The sequence below is a fragment of the Macrosteles quadrilineatus genome, unplaced genomic scaffold, assembly GCF_028750875.1.
Source record: "Macrosteles quadrilineatus isolate MER2022 unplaced genomic scaffold, UCM_ALF_1.0 Scaffold_6__1_contigs__length_79288215, whole genome shotgun sequence".
NCBI classification, from domain to species: Eukaryota; Metazoa; Arthropoda; class Insecta; order Hemiptera; family Cicadellidae; genus Macrosteles; species Macrosteles quadrilineatus.
In genome coordinates, this window is record NW_026542599.1 from 63718844 (window position 1) to 63730883 (window position 12040).

Sequence of the window (12040 nt, forward strand, 5' to 3'; positions counted from 1 at the left end):
GCCAGTCTCATCTTTGTTGTTGTTTTCAGGTAAAGACACAGCAAGTGTGTGGTCACCAATTTGTATCCAAGCCTATCCTTGTGAGGGCTCCTGAGGTAGCTGTCAAACTCCACATCTCACGAGTGGACAAGGGTGGCAAAGGGTTTCGACTGTCCTACAAACTGTGTAAGAAATGTTGTCCTCTCATTCTTACAAATGGTGCTTTTTACACGTATATTTAAAGGTGTAGGTGTGGACCAGAGCATGGGGTCTAAAACTGGGTTGCTGTATAAAGTTTTTTTTTTCAATTTAATTTGTAATTAAGTGGTTGATAAAACTCCTCCCACAATTGTGATGAAACTGTGAATGACTTCTACAGTTACATTCAATTTGTGAACGTCTACTGTGGGATTGAGGACATACTACACAGGTTAGAGAAAATCATTCATCGTCTCCCTCTAACGGGCCATACGGCGAACATCCCGTGATTACAGTGAAACCGTCAATTTTAAACAGCGCATCTTTGCAGACACATTCTGTGATTGTAACCACAAAAGCTCAGCTCAGCTTGGTTAAAAAATGCGAGCACACCTCTAAAGTGACTCAGCCAGAGCCTGGTCTAAAAACTATTTCCGGCCCGAAAGATCTGTTTGGGCCAATTGTTGGAACAATAGGACCCAAAAATATCAAGACCTGCAGACCCCTGCCCTGATATTTATTTGATTTAATTCAAACATAGTTATTAAACATTATTTTAGAAATTAGTTACAGCTGATGGTAAAAAGAAAATTATCTACTGTAATAACTTTTTTAGAAGGGAGATTTCCAATACAGGGTCAGAGTTAACCCTTTGAGTGCCGGAGACTTTATGTCAGGTACTACACTAAAGTGCCATGTGAGTTATAACTAGGCCTACCCAAAAATGCCGGGCCCTTTTTGTGGCTTTTAGCAATACTTCAGTATAAACGCTATAACTTTTTTATTTATCAACCAATTTTATTAATTTTTTTTTTATTTACAGAGAAATAACTACTCTACAATATAACACAATTTATAAGTATATTTCATGCAGCAGGCAGTGTGAAAATGATGAAAAATACATACCTTGAAAAGTTTTTTCAAAAAACTTCCATATTCAATGCTGTGTATCATGTTAGAAAAAAATGTTTCACTCAATAAAACTCATACCACTCTGTTTTATATTTAACTGCCAACAAACTTTCCAAGTTTCATGAAAAAATAAAGTCAAATAATGAGGTAACAACGTTTTTAGTAATATCATACATTTTTCCTCGGCAGCACAGATATCACACACTAAAGTCATCATGGCCTCATAGTCCTATTCTACAAATAATTTGGCCTAAACTTATATACAATAAATTATTTTAGTGCCAAATCTGAATGATAAAATAATAAAAAGTCATTTTGAGTAAAATAATAACATACAAAAAATATTTACAATAAGGCGAAACTGTTGGCGAACATATTTTAGCAATGATGTTGAGTGACACACTTATGGTGCAATCCTTTTTTGCACCTTTTGCACATAAATGTGGATTTCTTTCTCCTTCCACCTTCTCTTGTACTTGCTTTGCTGCAAACACAGCAGTTTTTTTCCCGGTTTTCTGGAATTTTTTCGACTAATGGGCTGTCTGCGTCGCCACCACCACGGGAGATTCTGGTCGGAGTTATGTTAGTTATGTCAGTTAGGTTGGGTCTCATTTCTTGGATAACTAACCATTCTTTGGCCAGTTCCTCTACAATAAATATACTGTAGGCCAGCCTGTTCATTGGTTTATCAGTGTTAAGTTTGTACAGCAGGTAGGAGTTGAGGAGCATACGGCTAAAAATATTAAACGTGACCTTCTTCCAAAATTTTAAAGTTTTTCTGTCATCTAAGTATTGGTAAAGCATTTGGTCACAGCCATCTACTCCCCCCATGAAGTCATTATAGTTTCTAATTACTTTAGGCTTATTTGTGACATGAACTGACGTCCCCCTTACCCTTGCCCTTCGCTCACTCTCTGCTTTGCCATTGGTTGTTAGTAATAGGACTTGGTTTTTCTGTGATTTTTTTTGCCTATATCCTACCATTAAGAGGTTGTCTTTCCTCAAATACTTTTTCTGCCCTACTTCAAATTTCTCTTTCATTACTTCTGGTATTCCTTTTCTTTTCTTTCGCAATGTACCTGTGAGGTTCGTTGCCTGAGTAAGCAAAAACTTTGCTAGTTTTATTGTGGTAAAAAAATTATCCACAAACACGTGGTACCCCTTGCCAAGTAAGTTTGTCATCATCAGTAGTTTCTCAACAACATAGAAACCAAGGCCCTTCTGTGTTATTTCCCTTTTGTCAGGTCCTTTAGCTCCACGATACACAAAGAAGGACATACAGTAGTGTGTGACAGAATCACAAATGCACCATAATTTAACGCCCCACCGATGTCTCTTTTTGGGCAAATACTGTAACAACTGGGAGTGGGCCTTGGTGCTTACCATGCTCTCATCAACTGAAAGGTTCTCACTAGGAGTAAAGTGAAACCTAGATACCCTATTCATGTGGTCAACTATTGGTTGAAATCTAGCGCACGGGTTATACCCAGGTTCACGCGGACGAGGCAGTTCTGTTGTGTCAACCAAGTGGAAAAACTGAAGGATTGCTTGAAATCTGTTCCTATTGAACATTCTTGGAAACCAAGGCATAAACTGACTGCTAGTCCTTGACCAATAGCAAAATATTGTAGGTTTTACATTTAGGCCCATATTTAGTAGCACTGCTACAAAAGCCTGCATCTCGATTCGAGTTACCGGTCTCCAGGACTTGGCCCTGCTATGTTCTTTGAGTTGGTGGGCATTTGCAGTAATAAAATTATCAGCAAATTTGTTTGTATATTTTACTAGCATATCAAACAAAGCAACAGTAAAAAATAGTTTGAAATAATCTATTGGAGATGAATTCCTAGGGGGGCAGTGTTTCACGCCAGACAATTCATGAAAAGTAAACGGATTATTGCCGCCAGGGTCATTTTCTTCATTTACTTCTGTCCAACCAGTTCCATCCTCACTATCCTCATTATTTTCAAGATTTTGTTCTTGGTTAGGTGCATCTAACCTAGGTCTACCCCGACGTCTTGGTGCAGGGTTTGGTGCTGGCATAGGCCTAGGATTGTCCACTCTATCCTCCTCCTCATCTGTTGAATAATTATTATTACCAAAGGACTGTAATATCCTATCTATCCTACGTTGATTGTTACCTTCATAGGGGTCGTAATCGGGGTCACTATCGGTATCATCCACAAGATCAGAAATTGAGTCACTGTCAGATTCGGCACCAGAACTACTTTCAATTTCAGAAACCTCACTCACAAAACTATCATCTAAAAAGTCGTCATCTAGAGTTCTTGCAATTGCATTGTCACTTAGTGGAGATCTAGATCGATCCATTACTAATAATCAATAACAAAACATCTCGTAAAAACACCGCACATAACCAAAAACTTGTTTACAGACAGTGAAATACGATGTCGACAATTACGCGCCAGCTGTGACAGCCATCTTGATCTCTGTGTTACAACATATGAAAACGTAGTACTATAACAAGTGAATGATTACAATTATCGCCGATTCAACGCATTATTTACAAAGAGGAAGTCTTTCTCTTTCAAAAGAATATAAAATATGTGCATATAATCGTCTTTTTCGCGTTTTAATATCGCGTTTTTCAAACGTCCGGCTAACCGGACGTTGGCACTTTTGGCTCGTTCTGAAAACGTCCGGTCACCCGGACGTTGGCACTTTTGGCTCGTTCTAAAAACGTCCGGTTCCCCGGACGTTGGCACTCAAAGGGTTAATCTAATCTAGAGAATCTTACCTTAGTATTACTTTCCCTTCTGCATGGTTATAAAGCCAAGTGCTTTTCCTTAATTCAGTCAAGTTTTATACAATAATGATGTAACACTAACTATTTCCGATGGTATTTGATGTCCATAGTGAAGCCACAAGACTGTCTACAGCCTGGTATGGTGCCATGTGGTCCTCGCGCAGCTGATGGTTGCTATCACAACGCGACACAGCATTGCGACGGTGTCACGCAGTGTGTGACAGGTCGCGATGAGGCTGACTGTGACACTTGCTACACACGGAGACAGCGATGCGACGGCAAACCTGACTGTCAGGACTACTCGGACGAGGTTGGCTGTGGTAAGTCAAATATAACAAGCCACTCTAGTGGTTTTTTTTTTTTTTTTTTTTTTTTAAGTATATTTCGGTCATAGGAAAAACATAGTAGTCTGCCTTTTTGATTCTTTGTAACTTTTTTCAAATATTAATTTCAGGAATAGTTTTCTTGCTTAACCTTGATTTAGATTAAGCCAAACCCCCTTTTAAAATTCAAAATCTAAAAAATCCCAAGAACGCTTGTTTTGATTCTTGGATTTGCCATTTGAAAATATTTTTGGGGACAATTTTCTTTCAAGATACAGTACAAGTTTCTTATGACAATAAGAACTGCAAGGAGTGCCAGCCACCATGTTTTAAAGCCTTTTAGTGGAAAATAGAGAGTTTGCAACTTTAATCTTTTTAGTCTGCCTAACTGCAAAATGTCATTTATTTCTTACTTACCACAGTTGAATCCCTAATTGGAGCTATTGTGCTGGTTGCCAAGTTGTTTGTTCATTTGTTGTTTAAGCGTTCTCTGTGATAGAATGTCAATTTGAGTGTGTTGAGTATTTGACTTTAATATTCTTTTTACAGTAGAACCCCAGTATAAACAAATTAGGCAGGTAAGGTGAACATGAAAGTTAGACATTACAACAATATTACTGTTAGGTTTCTGCGAGAAAGGCAAGGTGCGATGTTCAGCCTCTGGTCACCATTGTTTCCATCCTGTGTTGGAGAGATGCAACGGACGTTTTGACTGTCCTTGGGGTGAAGACGAAGTTGGATGTGGTGAGTGTTGTCCAACTTCACACCTCTTTATTTCACAATATTCTCAAATACAAGGGTGGTCGGTAAATTAAGGTCTCCATCAAGCTCCCGTCGCAATCAAACAAGGTAAAATCTGAGACCAACATTGTGTTCCTTACTTCATTCACTTTTATTTTAGCTGGTTCCCCTCTATGGAATGATTAGTCTGGTCATAGTATTAAAAGTCGTTTTGACACTGCCGCCAAGTATTGATCGTGTTCTGTGATTAGATTTTTGAAGTCCATCGACATTTGGCTGACATGAATGGAGTTAAGTGTTTGGACATGAAAAAATGCTCTAGGGGTAGAGTGAGTTCAAAGGGACTTGACATTTAAAATTGAGGTGTGCGGATAGTGAAATTTCATTTTGAATCGGATTCTGGTCGGATAGTATAGGCTCGGTTATTGAGAGGTTCGGATTCGGATATTTTTTTGATTTGGATAGTTCTGTGTTGGTTAGCGCAAGTGTGAAGTGTCCTTGGGCTATCGATCAATATTTCTCTTTTCTGCTTCCATTTTTATTTTGCCAAATGAACTGTGGTGTTTCAAAAACAATTATTTGTGAGCATACTGCTCATAAATAATAGACTGAAATAGTTGAACATACAATCCATTTGTTTAGCAAACTAGTTACATGGATATCTGAATGAAGGAAGGAACACAACAAAGATTACATAATCAGAAAATTGAGAAAATTACAATAATTCTGGGACCTGTTTCATAAAAGTACTAATATTATAAGCTAGTAATAAGCTTATAAAAAGTTGGTAATTTTCTGTTTCATTAAAAAATGTACAAACTAATAAAATATTACACTGATAAAGTTATAAGTCAGCTGTTGCATTATTTACTTGTTTATTTTATAAATTGTTTTGATTTGATTTGTAAGGTTAATTTTGACTGCAATATTTTAACTTGATCAAAATTTCAAGCAAACGTAAAATGAAGAATTAAAAAAAAAACTTGATCTTTTTTAGCAAGTAAGAGGCACAGGCCGGTGATATTACTGAATGCATTGATTGTTTCTCCTACATCGTCTGGCCAGCGAATTGTGTCAATCAATAGGTTTTCATTAATTACATTTTACAACATTTTTTATGCTTCGGCGAACTTTTCCTTTCGACACGACGAGCATATCTGCTGGAGTGCTGGTGTTGTACACCACTACCAAACCAATGAAGTGCAATTTGTAATTGTTCTTTGGGTATTAATGCATGGTTCCTATTCGTCGGGTGCTGTAACACAGGCTCGATTGTATTAAAAATAATATTGAAATTTTCACAACTTATCCTAAACCTTTGATTTAATTCACAAGTCTATTGAATTTGAAAGTAAGAAATCCTTTGTTTACATAATCTTGGTCTTCTAACCACCACTATGTCTTTTCCATCATTTGATCCGCTTGATTGTTTCTCTATTTGATAAAACTATTAACGTATTTATATTTTACTACATCTTAATAGAAGATACACGACACAAGTAATAATTCTATGAGTCAAATAAGGCTTATAATTTATAAAGGTTCCTCCCTATTATTTAGGAAAGATAGTCCTGTTGCCTCTCAGCCGTCACACTGTATGGTTGGTCTATCATCACCTTGTGTCAGTTCCAGGATGCAAGGACAAGATAGCATGTTCGGGTGGGGAGGGCTGCTACAGCCCTTCGCAGAGGTGTGATTCCCTCAGTGATTGTTTGGACGGTTCAGACGAGGCGTTGTGTCCACCACAGCTGTGTGCGACTATGCGTGACCATCGTCAGTGTCACAACGGACACTGTCTGCCTGTCGCGTTGTGGTGCGACGGTGTGGACGACTGTGGTGACAACAGCGACGAGCAGACCTGCCTCAAGGTAATAGACAAACAACAAATAAATTTTATTTATTATGTTTCATGCAACCTTTTGACTATTGATACAACTAGACATTCCATTCCCATGTTTAACCCTTTTGACTCTCATTTTAGGGCTGCGCCCCCATGCCCTGGGTTTAATTTATTATGCAGAAGATCATTAAGCCTATCATTATTTTAACATTAAGTTATAGCCTACTAATTAAAAATATTTTTTTAAATTTCCCAAGCCGTAATATGATACTGTTACGAAACGGCCGATGTGGGCTCACGGCTGACAAGAGATGTGAAAGGGTTAAGTTGTCACCAGTTTTTTTATCAAAATTGTCGTAGTTGAGGTGAGCCACAGACAGATTGCGCTGATCTAAATTAATATAAAGGTGAGTGAGCGTAGCGAACAAGCTCCAACCTAAAGGTGAGTGAGCGTAGCGAACGAACTTCAACCAGGACGTGATTGAGCCATGCGAACGAGATCATCTTGAAAATTAAACGTAACGGTACTTAAATTATAAATAGTCAAAGGCAAGACAACGTCTGCCGGGTTCAGCTAGTAAGTAAATAAAAGTGTAGTATTATTGGATACAGAAGTAGACATCCATCTATATGGACCAGCTGTTGCCTATTTGTTATTAAAAAAGGACCTAGTAATGTGAGCCAGTCACAGAATGTGCTAGGGTCTAAAATTACATTTTCTACCTTATTTATTGTTGCTGACAAAGTTGAGGGGTCATAACAGTTGCTATGAATAGTCAAAGGTAGTATTAAGATTTATCAAACCAAATGCAGTAAATATCTGTAACACATAAAGGGAGTTGAAGTTTTGAATGACTTTTTTTATGAATTTGCAGAACTCCGTGATCGCACTTGCCATAATGGGCTCGCTGTTCTGTGGCCTGTTGCTAGTCATAGCTGTAGGATGTGCGTTCAGGTTCTATGGACATCGATACTCATCTTCTTCTTCCAACTATCACCTTCACATATCTCCACACCTTGCGTCTCGACTCAGGTAATGTCAAGGGAGTATCGGCTCAGTTAACCCTGCATCTGGCAGCTACAAATCTCTGTACTGGCAGGCTATTTTTTACTGTATGTGACAAAGGTTACTTTAGTAGAGCTGTATAACTTAAGTTCTACTATGCAAAAGTATATATATTTTTTGCAAGACATTACAAGGGATAAATTTAAACCATTGAGAGATCCCAAAAAAATTTTGTAGAACTGTTTACTTTTAAGAACAAAAAAAAGAGAATGGGCATATAACATTTTTTTAAAGTAGAGGCTTGGGAAAAATACAAACAATTCTTTAAATAGAAATCCAAGATATACAAAACTTTAAAAAAATGGTTCTATATGTGGAATTGAAAAAAAGTAAAAAAAAAAATCTGTTTTGTTGTTTGTGTAAAAGTTTAAGAAAGAATTTTACGTCACTTTGCGCTAAACATAAAGAACATTTTCAGCCTTTTTAAATAAATCAAGATGTATGGACTAATGTTACGCTGGTTATCCTCGTAGGATGACGTCGTCTGTCTCAATGCCCACACTGATGGCTGATGAGTTGTTCCACCGAGAGCCTCCACCAGCTTACTCTGTGGCTGTAGGTGAGAGTGAGGTGAGTGTATTGCCAGTACCAGCCACGAGGCCCCGTCGTCTGCGTCGTACCAGGCTACGTCCTGTACCACCACCACAGGTAACAGAACAACACGTTGTATAGGTCAAGTGTTTTGAATTGAAATACCATCCATTGATTTTGACAGGGTTGATCCAGTGTTGAGACTTTTTTAAGACTTATAACGACATCCTACGAGTGAACATTTCAGGTCTTTTCAGCCTGAAAATGATACCATAGGTGTAAAAACTGGCCACAACCAGAAGAACTTAGTATTACTTTGGCTGTAAGTATCAGTATTGAGTAATTAGCCTCTTGTTAGTAATTGAGTGTGAAGTAATCTAGGGCTGTTAACCAGGAACGGTACTATAAGGAAACACCTAGGAACCATTAGGAGTTCACAATCAGGCCAGTACAGATTCTGTAAAAACAAGGTGGAAACCTCCCAACACTTGTGGCAGCACTGACGGTTTGAAATCTTGGTATAAAGGTTGAAATCTCTAGGAAGGCGGACTTGAACAATAAAAGATGGTTAAGCCTATAAAGTCAAAATAGAAGATGGGTCAATTGGGCGTCTCCAGCAGAAGTCCACTGTCAGACTGAGCAGAAAGGTGCTACAAAACATCGATTGGTCAAAGTAAGCTATGGGTAGTATCCTAAAACCCTCCCTCCCAAAAAAAATCCAGAAGACAATCCTTGAAATGAAGGATCATGTCCCCATACAAGTCAGTCACATGGGGTTTTTTCACTCCCAAGTTTAGTTCATCAGAGCCTGTAAAACTTAAGCTTGATGAACTGCAGCATCCTCACTATGGGGTCTTCCTGAGGGGCGCCTGCCCCTTACCCTAGTTCCAATAGTGTTTTCCTTACCTCGTTCATTCGTAACTGTGCATTTATAAATTAAATGATCTGCTGTCTCCTCAGACTGCCACCATTGCCTAAACTGAGTTTTTCTTAAAAGCAATGAGTGTGATCAGTTTTTTCTTTGCAGGTGGTGGTTAAACCGCCCGACTCCCCCATACCAGGTGAAGCGTCTTCTTCTCAAAGCTCCCCGAGTCGTGACAGTTCTTCTTCTTATCTCTCTGGCACAGACGACACCTTGCTGCTTAGCTCGTAGCACAAACATTGTGTAGTTTAATTGAGTTAACTGTAAGTCAACTTTGCCAACTTGTCTTTAGTTAAGGTTTAAATTGTCCTATGAAATAATATTATGTAACCTGTTTGAGCTAACCAATTGCCCCAATAAGCTTTTCTAGGTTTAAATGTGAACAGTGTTATTTATGAAATTTTTCCCCAGTTATTTAATATTCAATAGAACCCTATATAATTGCATTGTTTATTTTATATCCTGAAAACAAATTCTGCTACTGAGATGTAAGAGCACCACATATTGAATGTGGCTATTATGTTATTGGGATAATCTAATTGTGTAATTTATTATAAGTTTCATAGGGCAGAGGATGTAGCTTTTTGCAGCATCAGTCCTTCAAATAGAATAATAAATTTAAACTATTGTATGTAATGCAAGTTTGATATGATGACTGCACATCCTGATTGGTTTACACACAATAGTCTCAAATTATATTGAAAATTGTAACTTAAAATGTATTTATTCTTCCTTATCTCACCACTGCAACTCGCAAAAAAATATCAAGATGGGTTCATCTTTTATAGTATCAAGGTTACTACTACAGTATAAACCCCAAAAAATACTCCCTTGTTTAATTCATGTGCTCAATATATTAAACCAAACTGAATCTCAAACATTCTGTATTATATTGATATGCTAAATATATTTTTCTTAACTGTATTAAAATTTCTTGTGTGAAATTCCCTTGTCTGGAACTCTATTCAAAATCACTAGTTTTCCTAGGAAGGCCTGATATTTGTTAGGTTTAGTTGTACACATAGCAGTTGAATAATAATACTGCAGGACTTTTGAAATTGTGACAAAATAGTGTAATTTTATTCAATTAGGGTTCTTTGATTTGTTATCAGGTTTATTATTGTGCTGTGGGTGTTAATCTTTGCTTATCAGCTTTGTTTCCTGTCTTATTCTATACTTTGTTTTGTATTCCTTACCACACATCATAATATTCACAAATTTAATTAGAACATAAAATAACAGTTTTAGGTCATATATGCTTAGCTCTTAGTTAAACACATTATCTAAGTTGAATACAAAGGAAATTAAATTGCCATACAATTAATACTTGATGTCTAATCTATGAATTTGTTCCAAGCACATGCGGTTTTAGGAAGTTAGTCAACTACTTCACTTACAAATTAGTATTAATTAACAAAAGAACTACGCTCAAAGTTAACGTAAAATGTATTGGATTGTGTTGTACATGCATAATTATATTGTGATTTGTAAATGTGTTCTGTTTCAAGTTCAAGTGTGAACATATCTTCTCAGTGACTTTAAGCCTTTAAATTTTAAAGCTTAACAGCTACAGTAGTGAGTTGTGACATTGAAATACATATTATTACAGGTATTCCCCATTACAATCTGAAGTTAGAAATGATAATAACATCTTTCTAACATTCAGTTGGGTTTAGAGCTTAAACCATTGAGAACTAATAAGACACCTAATGTGGCCCTCCAAGAAATTCCTAACTAAAATATGTTAAACATTAATATTTTAAAAAGTTTTACTGGTAAAATATTTTTTTTCTGCATGACTTCTGTGTGGGTTGTTCATTATGTGTATGCGTGTTTTCAGTAAGTATTTATAAAAGACTTCATTCCATGCTGGAATATTATTTGGTCAAATGTGTGTTGTTTATGACTAATTCTCAGTGGTGTATTTTTACTGATGTTTCTGTCCTCTTGTCGCTTCAGTCGTCTGTGTTACTTTCTCTTCTAAATGTTATTCAGTATTTATTGCTGCAGATTCTCAGAGCATGAAAATAACCAAACTGTAGTATTTTGTGTTAGTTACAATCGAAAAACTAGCAAAGTAAAACCAAAGAGTGATTTACTTAACCATTGTACATATGATATGTATTATAGTAAACTGTTGTGTTAGTGTGTATATAATAAACCCCTTAGCTTTAAGGTGTAGTCTTAGTAAAAACTTCTTGTAAATTGTGATATGTTAAATATCAGTCTTTGTTGCCTATGGATTATTATTTTATAGAAACCAGACCATTTCATATTAATCTGTGATTTATTCATTAAATAATTTTATTTATGGTACACGATTTTTCTTTTTTACCCTAAGCTTATTATTCTATTTAAAAACCCCTGTTGTGTTGTATACCAAAAAGAGTCTTGTGGAAAAAATGTTACATGCTAAAGCACGGGTCACACCAGGCTGCTCGCCAGCTGCTGGTGATCAGCGGCTGACACCAGCACCACCAAGCAGCGGCTTTTGCACGGGTCACACTGGCTGCTTGTTAGCCACTGGTGATCGTGATATTAAAGATGTGTGAGAAGGAACAGCTGTGAGGTTTTGCAACAAATTACTGTAAGCTGATATTTTCTTTACCCTCCTGGTGCCATTTATTTTTTGTGTGGTGTCAGTAGATTTTCAAGCAATTTGCAGCAATGTGAACAAATATACTTTGCAAACTAACTATACCTTGTTATGAAAAAAATGTTTGTGCCCCTATTTTTGTGAGTAGCCTAATTGTAACTAAAT

General features: G+C 36.9%; 1 protein-coding gene across 2 annotated transcripts in view; it reads left to right on the plus strand.

Annotated features, from left to right (window-relative positions):
- The window catches only part of LOC128997028 (low-density lipoprotein receptor-related protein 12-like), a 29227-nt gene extending 17632 nt beyond the window's left edge, over nt 1-11595 (plus strand). The window contains exons 5-11 of one of the 2 annotated variants that reach the window (XM_054422606.1): nt 30-165; nt 3967-4176; nt 4804-4923; nt 6547-6788; nt 7636-7793; nt 8300-8474; nt 9385-11595. In XM_054422606.1, coding sequence (XP_054278581.1) covers nt 30-165; nt 3967-4176; nt 4804-4923; nt 6547-6788; nt 7636-7793; nt 8300-8474; nt 9385-9510 — 1167 coding nt within the window. In that variant the 3' untranslated portion in view covers nt 9511-11595. The remainder of the gene's footprint in view (nt 1-29; nt 166-3966; nt 4177-4803; nt 4924-6546; nt 6789-7635; nt 7794-8299; nt 8475-9384) is intronic. The other variant, XM_054422607.1, reaches the window with a different exon arrangement.
- Nucleotides 11596-12040: the final 445 nt, after the last annotated feature.